At 56.7% G+C, this 17338-nt stretch overlaps 6 protein-coding genes across 6 annotated transcripts; 3 read left to right on the forward strand and 3 right to left on the reverse strand.

Moving 5' to 3' along the window:
• Positions 1 to 268: 268 nt before the first annotated feature.
• Positions 269 to 8753, reverse strand: PG997_001779 (polyketide synthase; the record flags this gene model as incomplete). Its single annotated transcript, XM_066806094.1, has 12 exons — positions 269 to 1117; positions 1178 to 1206; positions 1247 to 1997; positions 2073 to 3947; positions 4010 to 6366; positions 6445 to 6920; positions 7034 to 7325; positions 7381 to 7525; positions 7584 to 7630; positions 7727 to 8284; positions 8356 to 8500; positions 8580 to 8753. 12 exons carry the CDS (start codon positions 8751 to 8753, stop codon positions 269 to 271), a joined length of 7698 nt encoding a protein of 2565 aa, XP_066673390.1.
• A 1244-nt stretch (positions 8754 to 9997) lies between these two features.
• On the forward strand, positions 9998 to 11698 carry PG997_001780 (uncharacterized protein; the record flags this gene model as incomplete). The annotated part of the gene is made up of 5 exons (XM_066806095.1): positions 9998 to 10144; positions 10215 to 10337; positions 10730 to 10822; positions 10964 to 11257; positions 11312 to 11698. The coding sequence occupies 5 exons, from the start codon at positions 9998 to 10000 to the stop codon at positions 11696 to 11698; spliced, it is 1044 nt and encodes a 347-aa protein (XP_066673391.1).
• An 866-nt stretch (positions 11699 to 12564) lies between these two features.
• On the forward strand, positions 12565 to 13305 carry PG997_001781 (methyltransferase; the record flags this gene model as incomplete). The annotated part of the gene is made up of 1 exon (XM_066806096.1): positions 12565 to 13305. The coding sequence occupies one exon, from the start codon at positions 12565 to 12567 to the stop codon at positions 13303 to 13305; it is 741 nt and encodes a 246-aa protein (XP_066673392.1).
• A 139-nt stretch (positions 13306 to 13444) lies between these two features.
• Positions 13445 to 14649, reverse strand: PG997_001782 (uncharacterized protein; the record flags this gene model as incomplete). Its single annotated transcript, XM_066806097.1, has 4 exons — positions 13445 to 13900; positions 13935 to 14246; positions 14307 to 14431; positions 14487 to 14649. The coding sequence occupies 4 exons, from the start codon at positions 14647 to 14649 to the stop codon at positions 13445 to 13447; spliced, it is 1056 nt and encodes a 351-aa protein (XP_066673393.1).
• Positions 14650 to 15275: 626 nt separating this feature from the next.
• PG997_001783 (uncharacterized protein) lies at positions 15276 to 15886 on the forward strand (the record flags this gene model as incomplete). Its single annotated transcript, XM_066806098.1, has 2 exons — positions 15276 to 15550; positions 15607 to 15886. The coding sequence occupies 2 exons, from the start codon at positions 15276 to 15278 to the stop codon at positions 15884 to 15886; spliced, it is 555 nt and encodes a 184-aa protein (XP_066673394.1).
• Positions 15887 to 16171: 285 nt separating this feature from the next.
• PG997_001784 (uncharacterized protein) lies at positions 16172 to 17182 on the reverse strand (the record flags this gene model as incomplete). Its single annotated transcript, XM_066806099.1, has 1 exon — positions 16172 to 17182. The coding sequence occupies one exon, from the start codon at positions 17180 to 17182 to the stop codon at positions 16172 to 16174; it is 1011 nt and encodes a 336-aa protein (XP_066673395.1).
• Between the last annotated feature and the right edge of the window lie 156 nt (positions 17183 to 17338).

Genomic DNA, 17338 nt, shown 5'->3' on the forward strand with positions numbered 1-17338 from the left:
GGTGTAAGGCCTAAGTATTATGCTTAGCCGTTACACTTTTTACCACCGCGCCGTGCTTTAACCGGTTTAAATATAACGCCGACGTATATATATATTATTATTTTTAAAGTACTCGAGTTTCGAGGGTATTAAAGCTAAAAAAGCCGGTAAACTCTACCCCTGTAATTTAAATCAACCCTACCCCCTGTCATCGTTATAGCCTGTGCCACTTCCCACCTAAATTCAAATCAACTCTACTAGAGTTGATCACAATATAGTTATAAGGCACTCATTCTCCCTGAAAATTTGGTGTGTACTGACTCCGCGCCACCGCCGTCTCCGCCAGGTGCCTCACACTGGACTTGCTGGTCATCTCCAGCACCGTCAACTGAACCCCCAGTTCCTTGGCGAGCCACGACCGGAGTTCGACGGAGACGAGCGAATCGATGCCCAGGGCATGCAGCGGCTTGGACGGGTCGAGCGCTTCCGGCTCCACGCTCAAGATACGCGCGAGCTTGAGAAGGACCGCGTCGAGTGCAATCTTGTGCGCCTCTTTTGCCGATGCTGCTGAGGCCAGTAATACGCAATGCCTCGACTCCTGCTTGACTTGCTGCGTCTTGGTCGTGATGACAGTGCTTTCTAGCTGGGTTAAATGACTGAACAGAGGATCTTTGTGGCATCGGGGTGTCGCAATGCCCTCTGCCTCCAACTCCTGAGGGAGCGCCAGCCTGAGCGCCACGTTACAGTCCGCAGCCTGTAGGCCTCTCTGTGACGGATCGCAGTAGTGGTCCAGGACTGCCAGAAGTTCGGCAAGAGGGAGAATATCCAGCCCTTGGCTTCTGAGAGATCCGAGAATCTCGGGTCGCTCGGCAACGAATCCAACATCCGCGACCGCTGGGAGATCAAGTGAGACTGCATGAGAGCCTTGGGAGACGCGGTAGCGTGCCAGAGCGTCTTGAAAGGTGTTGCCTGCTGCGTAGTTGGACTGTTCTTGGTGTCCGATGATGCCTGTGGCGGACGAAAGGAGGACAAAGAAATCTAGGGGACCCAAGATGTGGTGAAGATTCCAGGAGCCGTCCACCTTCGGCCTGATCGCAGCCTGCCACTCCTCAAGCGACATGTCCAGAAACAGGTTGTCCTAGAAATGGTGTTTCGTATCACTATCAGCATGTGTGTGAGGTTACTCGGATTGGCTTACCTTCAACACCATGGACCCCTGCACGCAGCCTTTGATGGGCGGTATTCCCCTTACGTCCAAAAAACTCACGAATGACACTCTTGAGTGTTTCATGGCACGATACATCGCACGGGGGTGCTGCGACAGTCACGCCCTGGGCCTCGAGGCTTTGGACGAAACTCTGGCTCTCCGGATGGCCCTCGGCACCAGATCGCGAAAGCAATATCAGATACCTAGCCCCCCGGGATACCATCCACTCAGCGATCGCTTTGCCTACCCCGCCTAGCCCACCGGAGATGACATATGATGCACCAGCATCGAGCTTCCAGGTAGGTGTCGACACCTTGGGTGGCAGGACTGGCACCACTTGGTCGTCTCGGGGCTCGAGCACAAGCTTGCCGATGTGCTTCGCGGCCTGCATATGCCTAAATGCCCCTAGCACATCAGACATGGGGAATACGGTGACCGGCATCTTGCCCCTGACGTCCTGTAATCTGGTAAGGACGAGGTGCATCGCGCCTTGGAATATGCGCTGCGTCCGCTGTTGAATGGCCGGGTCCGTTTGCTTGGCGAGGTAGGCTAGGTCGAAGGACTCGAACCGCGTATGCCGCGAGAGGTTCGCCATGCCGATCTGGGAGTTAGCGGCGATGTCGCCTATCCCCAGCTCGATGAACCTGCCGAAGGGAGCGACGCAGTCCCACGACGCCTTCAACGCCTCCCCGGCTAGAGAGTTGAGCACGATGTCGACGCCACGACCGCCTGTCTTGCGGAGGACTTGAGATTTGAACGTAAGATCGCGACTTGAGAATATGTGATCGCGAGCGAGGCCATATGTCAATTCCTGGCAACATGCAGTCAGTATCTCGCTCAATCATCACCAGTTCTCGACATGTTATCATGTTGTGACTGAACTTACTAGGAAATCGCGTTTCTCCACACTGCCCACGGTCGCAAAGATCTCCGCCCCGAAACTCTGGGCAATCTGAATCGCTGCTTGACCCACGCCGCCGGCGGCAACGTGTATGAGGATACTGTCTCCCTCGCGTATGGGGTCCCGTTCGCAAAGGCAGCCGTACACAGTAGCGTACACGAGCGGAATGCCAGCCGCCTGGGCCCAGCTCATTTCGTCGTCCTCTGGGAGCCGGGCGAGGAACCCATCGCGACCCCGGACATGCGTTTTGAAGCCGCCCCCGATGGCGCCGCCCGCGTACGCCAGGCCGAAGACCTTGTCGCCCGCGCGGAACAACGAGGACGGACCGGCGCGAGTGACGATGCCGGCGGCCTCGAGTCCCGAGAAGGGGTCGCCGTGGACTTTGCCCAGGGCCAGCGCCAGGTCCTTGAAGTTCATGCCGCACGCCATGGCTTCGAACTCAACCTCGTTGGGCTCCAGGGGAACGCCGGCCAGGGGGTCGTCCTCGAAGCGGAGCGTTTCCAATAAACCTAGTGTGCCAATGGTCAAGGCCAAGGGGCGTTTCTTGTGCATGCCCAGGGGTTCCGTGACGGTGTTATGCTGGTCCGTCTTCGCCACGCGGGCTTTGAGGTAAGCATCCACGTCATGGGCTTCGGTTATCCTGGGGATCATCACGGTGTTGTCCTCGGTAACCTGAAAGCTGTTCTCGCCGCCTCGGGCACTCGACATGATCTCGGCGGTCGTCCGGGCAACTCCTTCCAAATCCATGCTACCATCAAATGACACGGTCGTGAATTTGAGGTTGGGACACTCAGATCTGGCAACTCTCGCGAATCCATGGATCAGCGCTTTGTCCGGGTCGAGGGTGTCTTGTTTGGAAAGCCACACCACCTCGCTGCTGTGGCTCAAGACGTATTTGATCCTGTCGAGCTGCTCTTGTGTCATGCTTCGCAAGACTGGTTGCTCCAGCTCGATGGGAAGGATGCATGTACCCAACGATACATCCCGCCTTCGCACTTCCGAGATATCCAGGATAGGGACAGGTAACTCCAAGCCCAGGCAACCAGGCAAATGCTCAGCGACAGATTGTTGCACCTCCGAACTGCCGTTGATGACGATATGGATGGGCGTTGAGTCGCGCAGCACTGGGAGCTCCGGCTTCGTGGCGACGATGAAGGAGCACTGTCTCCAAGTGAAGCTGTCGACTTGGTCTGAGAACCCGGCCAACTTTAGGTGCGATTTCCAGCTGTCAACGCTCAAAAGGGGCGACGTGGACCGTTCCGGCTCGTGCGAAAGCCACCAGCCGGGGAATATCCCGAAGCAAAAGCAGGGCCCCAGCGCTGTGGGGTCAGATACCTCGTACAGAAGGAGCTTGCCGCCCGGTTTGAGAAGTGGCAAGACGTGACCCAGTGTTGCCTGGATGGAGCGGGTGGCATGAAGCACATTCGCCGCGATGACGACATCATACGAGCCGAGTTCGAATCCCTGATCGACACAGCTTTTCTCGATGTCCAAAACTCGATAGCCGATACGGTCATGCGCTGGATATCCCGCAAACTTCTCCTTGGCCTGTTCGAAGAACGAAGGCGATATGTCGGTGAAGTCGTAGTGGCTGAAGCAACAGCCACTGATCCCTTTGGAAAGCGACTCGAGGACCGGCGCCGTTGTTCCGCCCGTGCCCGCGCCCACCTCGGCGATGCGCAGGCCGGGTTCCTTGTGGGCCAGTATGTCCAGGTATCCACAAAGTCTGGCGTAGATCTGGTCGGCGCCGAAGCCGTGCCGGTAAGCATCGTCCGCGAGCTTGTCTTGGAAGACCACTTCCAGGGCGTCTTTCCGACCGGAGACGATGTCGCGAAGGGAGCGGCCCACGGCCATGACCAGCTTGGCTTCGGGGCTTCTAGAGAGCCAAACCTGCTCTCCAAGTCTTGGATTCTCGCATTGACGTTTATGGCACCATCCTCAAGTAAGGATGTTTCGTCCCCGGCCCAGCTCAGGTATTGCTGCATATGGGGGGCGGTGCTTGCAGATGAGCATTGCTCCGTGGAGAATAGCAGCTCCCGCAGGTAGAGCCTGCAGAGGAGTTCCAGGTCATTCGTGATGTTTGCGGCGGACTTCTGAGTCGCTGGGCTTTCTTCCGCCGTGGCCAGGTCAGGCGAATCAAAAAACATCGTTGTCTCCTTCTCGCCCATGAAAGTTGGGTCCGCCTTCCATTCAACCTTGAAGGCGAGTGGCTTCTGGTGGCCGCGGTCCGATATGGGATTCTGGCTTGGCAAAGGGGTTGCGCGTAGAACGGCTTTGATCATGGGCTCGCCGGACTGGTCATCTAGGGCGCTGATATCCAGAATTGCTTCTTGACCATCATTCATTGTGGTTGTGCCCGAGACGGAATACGAGTCGTGGTGATGAGATGTCGCTATCCACAACTCGTCCAGGAGTGTAGGAACCAAAGGCCGTTTGACCGCACTTGGGCCCAGCACTAGGGGCACAAGGCTGGCCTGGATTACCCCATCAAGCGTTGCCGGGTGTATCATGTGTGGCTGAACATACTGGTGTGGCATAGACGGGAGCAGCTTCGAAACCGCATTGTCTACCAGTGCATGCACACGTGTCTGACCTCCAGGCCTAGCAGTGGATGCTTGCCTGATGGCCTTGAACGCTGCTCCGTACTCGAGGCCTGAAAGACTCAGTGCATTATAGACCTCACGACCCGTGTGCTTCTGCACACACAGTTGTCGGGTTTCGTTGACTTCGTGGCGGATAGCCTCCTGAAATAGCTGTGCATCCAGCCCGTTGTCGACAGCAGTGGGGGCAGAATCGTATTCGAGTTGCACGAAGCCACGACAATGTTCTCTCCATTCGGAACTGTCTTCTTCCCTGGAGAGGAACTGGAACTCGCGCCAACCCGACCTGTTAGCTAGACGGCTGCTTCGGGGAGGTGCCAGAGAGAAGTAGGCCTCCACACCGCTCTTGGAGTCGTCCGGGATCCGGCACGCGAGATGAAACGAGACATCTTTCATGCGGAGTGCCTTTAGGGCAGACCTGTCATCACTGCCGCTCACTTGACGACTGGCCTCGATGGCCATGGCCACCATGCCCGCCGCCGGGTACAAGACTTCCCCGTCGACCTTGTGGTCGAGCAGCCAGGGGCTCTCGGAAATCCGGATCCAGTTGCGCCACACCTTGGGAGCTTGGGGGCCCATGTCGTCGATCAGGGGCCGACCAAGCAGCTCATGACGGCCTGCGGAGGGGCAGCGAAAGTTCCTCCCGAGCCGCGACTCGGACCAGTACTGCTTGGTGTGGTTAAAGGGGTAGGGCGGGAGGTCGGTGAGCATGTTGGCGGACTGACGTTCAGGACCGCACTGGCTGGCAGTTGTCAAATCAATTTCGTGTCCGCGAGAGAAAAGGATTGCTATAGATTCGAGGGCTGTTTCTCGAGCCGATTTGTTGCGCGTCAAAATTGACTGATAGGTCGCGGGTTTCTCGCTGGCTTGATGCTTCATGATACTATTCAGGGGCCCCCGCAGTGCGCCGTGGGGGCCAATCTCAAGCAGGTCTGTTATGGAGCCTGTGCTGCCACATGAAGACATCTCAGTGGCATTTTCCTTTAGCATCATTGCGGCGGCCTCGTTGAACCGGACTGGTGAAACAAGGTTCTTCACCCAGTATGAAGCCTGTTGGAGTTCCGAGAGATCAAAGTCGGAGCTACCGTAAGTTGAAGAGAAGAACTGAGGCAGAACGGCCACGGGTGTCTGTCTACCCTCAATGTCTCCAATAAGTGTTGCATACTCGTCCGCGACGGGGACCATGAAACGCGAGTGGTAGCCAATCGACACATTGAGCTTCCGTGCGAAGATGCCTTCATCTTGCAGCATTGCCACCAGCGAGTCAATCTCTGCGATGGTCCCGCTGATGGTGTGGCTTTGAGGGCTGTTCATGCATGCAACCTCGAGGCCGCCGCCAGGGGTCAGCTCCCGAGCTTGTACTTTGTCGATGTACCGAGCACATTGACTCATGTCCAGCCCCACGGCGGCCATGGTCGTTTTCAGCTGCGACTCCGAGCTGCATAGTTGCCCAGAGAGGTATCCACGAAAGTAGGAGATCTTCCATGCGGCGTGCTTGGACAGGCGGCCTGCCGCGTACGCCGCCGCAATCTCACCGGATGAATGCCCAATGACTGCGCAGAGAACAACGCCCCAGGACTCCAACAGGTCCACAAGGGCTACCTGCAGAGCGGTACATATTGGCTGGCAGTAAATGGGATCATCAATATGTGACAACTCAGCAGTATTCAGTAATTCATCTAGATTATTCTGTTAGTACAACCTGGCGCGATATGTGATGGTATGCCATGAGACGCTGTCCATCGCCGCGTACGTACCGATCAAAGACCACGGGCACCCAAGTGTCGAAAGATAGTGATCCGCCTCTAGCATGCTATTCTTGAAGACCGGATATTCGAACAGCCCCCTACCCATGGCGGGCCACTGAGCTCCCTGCCCTGTGAATACCAGTGCGAGCTGTGGGTCGGAATGGATACGCGAGGTTCCGGAGATGACACTCTCATCAGACGATTGGCATAGATCTCTCATTGACTGTGCGATACTGAACGACCGCCAGTCGTGGTGGGTCCTATGTGATGAGAGCGTGTAACTCAGATCCCGAAGAAGAGACGATTCTTGCTCCTCGGATAAACCGAGTTCCCTTTTGGAGACTGCATAGGCCCGATAGAGGTCTCGCATACGTGTGGTTCCAGTCTGGTCCTGCGCTGACAAGACAAATATGCATGAGGACGCCTGCGGGAGACTGGCGACTGTTTGAGAAATGGCTTGTTTAGCAGGGCTCGCAGCCGGGGTCCTGTGCTCAGTCTTATATTGGTGGCAGGGCTCGTCTCTGAGGTTCACCGCGGCCCGCTCCGCTGCTTGCAAACTTCCGTCGATGCTGGACTTGGTTGGGTGTGTGGCTCTGACCCGGAGTCGACTTCGGAAGCGACGCCGGAGTCTTTGAAGCTACCAAGCTGACTGGATGACTCGGAGCTGCACCCGTCCGATCTTGCGTGTCGATGGCTTCGGAGATAGTGTGCGGCATCGTCCAGGACCATGTGGGCGTTGGTGCCACCGAAGCCAAAGGAGTTGATGGACATCCGCCGCAGTCCGCCTGCTGTCTCCGGCCAAGGACATGGTGTAGTCGGGAATTCAAGGTTCCATTCTTCCAGGATCGCTGGGTTTCGATGTTCAAAGTTGACGTTGGGGGGAATTACACCTAACCAGTGTTAGACTAGATGTTCCGCAGAGGATGGTGACTGATTTCTTCATACCTTTCTCAAGTGTGAGTACCCCCTTTATGACCGAGGCGATTCCGGCGGCGCCTTCCAGATGGCCAATGTTGCTTTTCAAAGCTCCGACGTAGAGTGGTTGCTCTTTGGATCGGTGTGTCGAGAACATCTCGGCAATGGCACTAGCCTGCCATCAGTCAGTATGGCATGTCAAAACACGTAGAAAGGGGGAATTCATGACTGACCTCAATGGGGTCCCCAATCATGGTGCCCGTACCATGCTGTAAGAAAGCTATCAGCATCAAATAAAGGAGGGTTGAGATCAAACAAGAATTACCGCTTCAAAGAATCGTGTCAGTGATGGATCCAGGCCAGCTTTGGAGTAGACATGCTTCATCAGCGCGGCCTGGGCGGCCTTGGTCGGCTGGGAAATCCCCCGGAGACCGTCCGTCCTGGTTGACCGCAGAGCCGCGGATCACGGCCCGGATCGCGTTGCCGTCCCGGATGGCGTCCGACACCCGCTTGAGGACGATGGTGCCGAAGCCTTCGCCGCGTCCGTACCCGTTGGCCCGGGAATCGAAGCTGTAGGACGTACCGTCCGGACTGAGGACGCCGAGCGCGTCGAGCTCGAGGGTCGAGTCGGGCGACAGGATCAGGTTGCACCCTGCCGCGATGGCCATGGATGTCTCCTTGACCTGCAGGTCCAGGCAGGCCTGGTGCGCCGCGACGAGACTGCTCGAGCAGGCCGTGTCGATGGTGACGCTGGGCCCGCGCAGGTCGTAGAACCAGGAGACTCGGTTGCTCAGGATGCTGGCGCTCGTCCCGAGGCCCGAGTACTTGGGCCGGGAGTCGATGTCGCGCTGGAGCATGCCCTGGTAGTCGTGGCTGAAGCATCCTACGTAGACGCCGGTCTGGGTGCCCTTGGCTGCGCTGATGGGGATGCCGGCTATGAAGGCGGCGGCGTAGTCATGAGTCAGCACACGTTCGGCTTCGGGGAGTATGGTTGTGCATCCCTACCATTCTCCAGGGCGCGATAGGTCCCCTCCAAAACGCCTCTCTGCTGCGGGTCCATTGCTCCCGCCTCTTCGGCGGTGATGGAGAAGAAAGGGGCGTCAAAGGCAGCGACATTCTGCTTCAGATAGTGGCCGGTGCTGTTTCGAGCCTGTGCATTGATGTGATTCATCATCAGTCTTCGTCGCCCAGCATGGAATCCACTAGCTCTCGTGGCTATGGCCACTTACTGCTCCGGCCCTCTCAATGTCGGGGTGCCAATAAGCCTCGGCGTGGTACCGATCTGACGGCACAGACGTACGTGCAGATCTGCCTTGAAGAATAAAGTTATAGAACCCATCTGCGGTATCAGCATCGCCAGGAAAGACGGCATCGAGGCCAATGACTGCTATGGGCTCATCCATGTCTTGTGCTGCTGGGTGGTGACGTATACACGATGACTGGTCAGAAAGTACGCGACGGGGGCATATGGTATTCCACTAACAAACTACGTACGTAGCCACATCCGAGCACGAGCTGACATGGGCCATATATAGAAGCATGCACTTTGCCACAGACCTGCCCGCCGCCTAGTTCCCGCAGCATCGTTATCTCAGTAGGTCTGGCCGAGACATCGGGTAAGCCCGGATGACACCCGGATGAGACCCATTGCTCCCACACCTATCAAGGGTTTGGTTCCAGAACCGTCATCTTTCTTCCGTCGGCTGCACGTCTGCTCCGAGAATCGCGAAATTGCACTCACCGCTTTCAGATATGCACGACCGAATAGGACGTCCCGAGTAGCTCGAATCAGCAAGGGGGATGTGCATGTAGATAACCCCTGAGGAAGCGAGTTTCCCCTTGCGTTGCTCTGCATATGTCATTCCGCCTGTGCATACAAGTCAGGCCATGCGAGGATCCATGTCCCACTGTAGATATGATCAACAGCCGACTTTGCCTGCGTCTCGGGCCGTGTCCTGGTGTCACCGACGGCGCCGGCGCACGGCACCGTTGGCGTGGCCAAAACACGAATATTGGCCCAAGAAGCAATGGTCGACTATATGGAAGCGGCGCATTGAACTGCGCCGCAACACTAGGCTAGTGGTGGTCAGCACTATCGACGGACGTCTGTTGAAGAAAATAGGGGACCAGCAGGCCGTCCGAGCGCTTCTCGGCGTTGTGTGACTGGACTGGCCACGATGCATACCAATGCTACTCCGGATTCCTTTGACATCTGCAGGTGACAGGCGACAGCCAAATGACGGGACACCCGGCTGCGAGCTGCTGTGTGGGTGGGGCGGGACGAGAGGGACAGGGCCTGGGGATTGGCCTTTGTTCAAATTACGGACAGGGGCTGTTGCTTCTAACCGACCTCTTGGCAACCGCGGGACTGGGTTGAACCCGGCCAGTTGGGAGCAGGCAAAGATGACGCGTTGCGTTGTTTCTTTTGCTTTCCTTCCAACGTGCGACTCTCGGTTGACCGGCCATGGGAGTTGGAAAGGCCATACATATTGCAGTCGATTTCTAGCAGACCTTTTCCAGCAATGGAGACATAAGCCGAAAGGTATTGGGTTGCCTCTTGCATCTCATCTCGCACGCTAAGTAGCCACAGATCGCGGCCTGAACCGAACATACCGAGTCTAAATACCCGGACGCCAAAGAGACCACAATGGGCAGCTCCAGCAACGCCTCCACCTCGACCGATCCACTGTTTACTAAGGAGCTGCCCCCGCCCCCGGAGAGCGAGTCCAGCGGGTCGCTCGCGACTACTCCATTGGCGGACCACCAAGGCCACCCAGCCCATGTAGCCTCCTCCGTGAGTACAACCGCGCCAACCGAGCAGACGGGGCCGGTCCTCTTGTGTAACCGCGGCTAATAATGACCAGGCTCATGCTGGTGCTGACGCTGACGCTGCGGACGGGGCCGTCATCACCGGAGCCGAGAGCTTCTGGCCGTCGGTGGACACTGACGATTCAGATACCCCGCCGGACGTCGCGCCGGGCAGTCCGGTGAAACGGTACCAACACCACTTACTGAAGGGGCTACTCAGGTCCAATGTAGTGTACTAATAGCGCAGCAGCAAAAGACCCAAGGGGCCTTCCAAGGCTGCCATCTTTTTCAGGGCAGTAGCCACCAGGCTTGGCAGGACGTTTAACACTCGCAAGTCGATGTCGATGCAAAACCCTCGTCGAAAGGCGACATGCTGACTTTTCCCCATAGGCTACCAAATCCTACCCAACGACCAAGTATGCGGTAAGGCACTCTAGCCTATGCCCTCCGTCACTGACATTTGTATGTGCTATAGGTAGAGCGTGAACGAAACGGTATGGGACGAAACCTCCCTACAAACTTGGTCACGCTGCTGACGACTGCCCAGAGCTTCAGCATAAACTGTTTCTAGAGATCTTCCAAGGAAAGCTTCACCTTGCACCCGTTCGAGATCCAACAGTGGTCTTGGACCTGGGTGCGTCGCCTGGGATATGGGCTCTGGTCTGTATCACTCTGTTGTTGACGTATGGCGTCGTGTGCTGACCAGAGCGTCGTGTAGGAGTTCGGCAAGTCTTGTGAATACCAATGGGAAAGAACAGCCAACTGAACTGACTCGTGGCCAGCAAAACAACATCCAAGTTCCAAGGTACTGGGCGTCGACCTAGAACCTATTCCTCCCCAGTCGGAAGTCCCCAACTGTCAATTCCAGGTAATGAACATCACGGATGCGTGGAAGTTTCAGCTCCAATTTGATTTCGTCCACCTGCGGATGCTGGGAGAGCTCCCGCCGCTGAGCGCGATCGACTCGCTCTACGAGCACCTGGCGCCCGGGGGCTGGGCGGAGTTCACCGAGTGGGTGCAGGTGCTCCAGTGCCCGAATCATTCGGTCGAGGGCAGCGCCTTTGAGAGATGGGACAGGGCCTACCGGCGAGGCAAGCTTGTCAGCACTGGCCACGTCTTGAACACAAATCACTAACACGTCAGCAGCTTTGAGCAAATTAGGGAGACCGGCCACGTTTCCGTACCGCTACAAAGGCATGTTGAAGAAGGCCGGGTTCCGACGAGTTCACGTAGGAAATACGCCGTCCCGCTCAATGCCTGGCCCAACAGCAAGTCGTTGCAGAGGATAGGCAGTATGACCGCCACGAACTACTTGTCGGTGATCGAGATTCTATCTCGGGACCTGTTTGTCCACGTGCTCGGCTGGACGGCCCAGGAGTCAGACGCGCTTATTAGTCAGGTCCGGACCGACCTACAGGAACCCAACATACACAGCTTTTATACACTGTACATTCGCTTTTCTATCCCCTTTCCGTATCAAGAAACGCTTGCTGATAGGTACAAAAGCCTCACGGTATACGCCCAGAAGCCACGTGGTTAGTAGCAGAAGGACAGCTGATTTGGCTGGGTGTCGCATTTGACTACAGAGTAAATAGCTGAAGCATAATGGAATGATAGCCACCTTAGCCAACACCAAACTCCGCCTCCGCGCTGCATTGCGACACCACTGAGAGCCAAGAGAACTATATTACCTTCATAATAAGGGGAACGCCGTAGTATCGAGGCAAGGACTCGCGTTATCATCAAACGGTCGCAGCTGCAGGCCGTCTTTGTCTCAGGTTATGCAATCATGCCGTGGAGGATTTGCCCTTTTGATAATGGCCTGCATCCTGGCACATACGATTGTTCGCCCGGGACGCCGGAACTACTACACTGGCCTGCCATTGGAATTCCCACGTATCCATTTGGAGAACCGGGTCCGCCCTGCATGATGCATGTGAACAAATGAAATAAATTCCAATGGTGATGAGCTCGCAGTCGAATGAACAAAGGGGTCAAAGTGTATTCCACCGATTAGCCAATTCTGATGATTCCCATGTTTCTCGATAGCACAAAAATAAGTGGTGTGATTCTAGTACACCCATTGGGCTTGGTTTGTTTAGTCGTACCGTCCGCAAGATGGGTGAACTGTCCCGCATGTTCTCTGCATCGTGCATCCCGGGATCGTTCCCCGGAAGGTGTCAGGGGGACCCCTGGCCTGCTCACATGCTATTACGTAAACAGTCCGTTGATTGCAATGGTGCCATGCATTCGTTATCTGCATACCATTCTACCCGGCCCGCTGGTAGCACTTGATTTAGCTGTGCCCGCCCGTTGCTAATCTATTCTGAGATCCTCTGGTCGGGAGGGGCGACACGACTTCTACTTTCTTGCTCATCAGAAGACAGAACTTCAAAGCCAGCCGCCATGTCTTCGTCAGAAAAGGGTCCGATCTCCAGGGAGATTTACACGGAGAGGCTGCTGTACTACATCTACGACTGGCTCGTTCTCGGGTTCAACATGAAGTACCTGTGGCGGTGCCCGACCAAGTCCGTGCTGCTGCCCTTCTTCAAGGAGAACTTCTCGGCCAACCACCTGGACTGCGGCGTCGCGACCGGTTACTTCCCGGCAGCTTGCCTAGAGAGCAGTGGTGGCTCGAAGCAAGACGAGGAACAGAATCAGCGGCTTGCGCTCCTGGACTTCAACCCCAACTGCCTGCGCACCACCGAACGCGCCATCCTGTCTAGAGTAGGAGGTCGTCGTCGTCGACCCATCGACATAGAACGCGTCGAGGCCGACGTCACGGCGCCGTTGCCCGCGGCGCTGCAGGACGCCAAGTTCCGCTCCATCTCGATGTTCAACCTCTTGCACTGCGTCCCCGGCGGCGCGGCGCACAAGGTGCAGTCGTTCCGGACCCTGGGCCGGGTCCTTGATCCCGACGGCGGGGTGCTCGTGGGCTGCACGGTGCTGGGGGAGCAGTACGCGGCGCGTTGGTGGCTTAGCCGGCTGGCGGTCCGGCACATGAACCGGGTGGGCGTGTTCCATAACCTCGACGACAACCGGGAGGATATCGAGAAAGCCCTGGGGGACGCGTTTGAGGATGTGCAGACGTGGTTGGTGGGCATGACCTTGCTGTTCAAGGCGAGCAAGCCGCGGGCCAACTTGTGACGACTATTGGCTTGGACACCTGGAAGTTATAGATATGACGGTTGTGGAGATGGATCTTGGTACCAAATGTATATTTCTTAGTCCTTGGAGCCCACAATGGAAACCATCTGTGTCTTCGCCAGCATCAAACCGCAGACCGTCAGACTGTTTTTGAAATAGCAGTGGGCAAAGGTTTCATAACGATAGACTCGTTTGTTCTCTCGCTCTCTAGAGAGGAGCAGAGCAACTCCTGGCTTGTCCAAACGGTAGCGTTGGTCACCTCATACGGGTCTCTTCCGCCAGCATGCCGGTGCTGTTGTTTCAGATCTCTCGAGCCCGACGAGGTCCCCCAATCCCGCCGTAATCTCTGCGATGCGGCGCGCAGAGCATTCCTTCCAGCTTTCAGCCTCCCTAGCCGCCGGACGGCCCAGGAGCTCGTGGCTGGCAGGCTGCCGACGATGATGCCAACCACTTGCTCGGCGGTAGCGAGGATACCGGCCACCAGGTAGACGACTGTCTTGTCCTTGCTATCCACCGTAACAATCTGATAGATGAGCCTGGCAATACTCGCCAGCGGAGCTATGGTCCCGAAGGCGAACAAGGAAACCACGGCCCACTTCTTGCTCCCTGCTCATCTGCAATTTCCAAACCGACGCCACGGGGATGAACAGGATGGCGAAGTCGCTGATGATGTTGACAATCGAGGCAAATATAATGACCAACCACTGGTTCGTGCAGGAACTGCCCCAAGGGAGTCCGTAGGGGACACATTGCAGGGCGAGAGCGAGAACGAGGGAAACGGTGTAGATGACATTCATCCAGATGACACCTTGGATCAGCCACCAGAAGGTTCCTTTTCGATCCACCCCGACGGGGAAGAAGATGCGGATATAGAGCAACAAGATAGAGAGCTTCACGAAAAGAATAGAGACGCGTGCGACCATCTGGTTGATGTTGAAAACCTAGATCGTGTCAGCAAAAGTCTCGCGAGCAGGTTTGAATGTCCATCTCGAAATCCCTACCTTCGTGTATATCCGGAGCTCGGATTCGGGGACATCGTCGATAGCAAGACCGCCACCGTGCCGCATCAGGACGAGGTTCAAAGCGCACATCCCCAGAGTCCCTGCGGTGCCCACCACCATGGTCCCTGCAACGCATTAGCATCTGATTTGCCGGTTGGGTTCGGTGCAGAGTCTCTGTACAGTCATCCCACCATAACCGATGATGGACACGGAGCCGTGTGTATATCCGAGCCAGTAAGACGCTGGTGATGAGTACTGCGAACGTGGTCGAAACGCCGATGATGGCGGCCGGCGACGTGGGGGCTCGCTCAGCGGCACCCGAAACGAAATGCTCTGCAGCCATGGGAGGAGGGGACGGTCATGAGCCTGCTGTGCTCGTAACGTACAAGGTGTCATGAACAATGACTGAAATCCACATTTGGCCTATGCCACTTGAGAGGAAAAGGAGAGCCATGGGCATATATGTCCGAATAGCAAGGCGTGCGGCACTCGCATGCGGGCAGGTGTTGGACATAAGGAGTTGCGGCGCGGCGTAGGACTCGTGTAACCACACACATCTTATTAAGCCGGCTGTGTGCCGTTGGTTGTCCCATTTGGATATTTATGCCATGTGTGACTAGACTGTGCCACAAGGCCACCCGAGGCATGCGGGTGAGGTCAAGGACAAAAATAATCCATAGATCCAACCGGGCCTGGTATTAGCGCTGGAAAAAATGGGGTTGTCGATCCCGCACTCACTCTGGCCTTCATGTGGACAGATCCAGATCATGTCATTGCATGGACGCGTGTTACATTGTCATTACCATTGCGGCACAGGAGCATTCGGCAGCACCAACACCAAGCGGGGCTCGAACATCATCCGCCAGGTCTGGAAATCCTTCCGGCCTCTGTTCCAACTTGGAATTTCGTTATTCATGCTTTCCAGTTTCTGATATAATCTCTCCGAACTGCATATATTCCCTCCTCGACATGGATTTCCGGAATGATTCAGCCTTCTTTCTCGGCGCAACATGCCTGCTGGCTGCCACATGTGCAAGTGCGGTCCAGCTCAATATCACGGCCGTCACAGCCACCAATGGGAAGTCCGCACTGGAGTGCTGGCAGCTAGACGCGCCTTTCATTGCGCCCAAAACGGTCGACATCAGCGGTAGTGCTATCGCGAAACTCGGAGCCGCAGACAACGTTGATTTCTCGATTATTCCTCCCAATTTTGACGGCGGCCTGCACAATGCGCCGTTAAACCAGTGAGCCACAGCACCACGCCAACGTCTAAAAATAATCGCTGACCTCAGCCTGACAGATGGGTCATGATAACGGCGGGCCTGACCCGTATAACCATCCCCGGCGACGACTCGGACGGTGTATACATCCAGGGACGCCAGTTTGGCTTGATCTTCGCAGCCGATACGGCCGGGCTTGGCGAATGGCGCTACACGACATACCCCGGAAATACCGAAACCACTGCGCTCGTCATCCCGACTCAAAACGGATCGATCCCGGACCACCAGGTTGTGCGCTCCGGGCCCTGCCAAATGACCGAGACCCTGGGTTTCAAAGCACTGGCTGGAGCGAGCTCCTGAGCAAGTCTCGGACGCCGGCTGGTCATGCACATGGGCGAATGGGCTTGATTTGTCTGTCTTTCAACTCGTGGCATCACAATAGGCATGCGCGGGTTCAATGGCAACTGCTGGGTGCAATCTACCTGCATGTCTGGTTTTCTGACATTGCAGGAAAGGCCGGAGTAGAGCATGTTGAACAGGGTCTCCTATCTGGTAACATGTGGCAGTGGAAGGATATACTTGTTTGTAGCGTTCTCTCTGTATTTCTCCATGCCCTTGGCTTGCCGAGCTACACGAAAATACCGACTACCTTGACCGCCACAAAGTCTGTCTGAACCAACCGAATATGAGAATACCCCTTCCAAACATGTGCCCGAACAAGATCGGAAGCCCGAACCTGAACCACGTGGCGGGCTGCCAGAGCCTGGGTACGGGCAGCAAGGCGTCGTCTTGCCGGGTACGTTTGCTGTTGCTGCTGGAACTCTTGGCCGCCACCACTGGCTGCCCCGTGAAGGCCTCGACGGCGTCCAGCACGATCTGGGCCGTCTCCTGGGGCTGGCTCAGGAACGGCGAGTGGCTCGTCGGGAGCTCGCGGTGCTGGACGTCGGCGCCCATCTCCCGCGCCATGCCGATCTGCATGCGCTGCGCCACGACGGGGTTGCCCTGGTCCTCGGACGTGCCCAGGTACCAAACGGGCACGTCCCGCCAGCCGGCGTAGGCGTGCTCGCCGCCCTCGAACAGGGACTTGAGGCTCTGGCTCGTGAGCTGTGAGACCCAGTACTCGGCCTCCTCCGCGGGCACGTCGTGGTAGAAGAGCTGGTGGGTGTCCGCGGTGAGTTCGGCGTAGCCCGTGTCCTCGTTGATGCGCCAGAACGGGGGCGGGTGGCCGCGGAAGAGGTCCATGAAGGCGAGCCCCGTGAGGGTGAAGCCGGACGCGATGAGGATGAGGCCCACGACCTGGCCCGTCGTCTGGGCCTTGATCTTGGCCGACAGAAGGCTGGTGCTCTGGGTGGCGGGCTGTTGTCCTCCTCCTCGCGGCTTGGCGAGGCCTTTGATGGCGCTGTTGGCCACCATGCCGCCGTAGGAGTGGGCGACGAGCACGACGTCGCGGCCTTTTCGGAACTCCTTGGTCATGGCCTCGCGAACCACGTCGATGTCGTTTTTGAGGGTCCCGTTCGGGTTGTTCGACGCGGACGGCAGAGTGACGGCGACGCACTTGAGCTTGTAAGTCCCCTGGAGGATGTGAATGATCTGATCGTAGCACGCGGGCTTATGCCAGGCGCCTGGCACCAAGATCAGAGTCGGTGGGTTAGCCATGGCCGATGTGTGTATAATAGTGGTTGGTATAGACGTTTCTGAGAACCAAAGCGTGTGTATGAGTGAGGTGAAGTCGCTGAAAACGTCAAGAAGAGTGACGGCTCATGTTCATGGAGAGCGGTGACCGACTTTTTTCTAATGGACTGCTAGCTGAAA

Source organism: Apiospora hydei, assembly GCF_038363865.1.
Source record: "Apiospora hydei strain CBS 114990 chromosome Unknown utg000003l_segment0_segment0, whole genome shotgun sequence".
NCBI classification, from domain to species: Eukaryota; Fungi; Ascomycota; class Sordariomycetes; order Amphisphaeriales; family Apiosporaceae; genus Apiospora; species Apiospora hydei.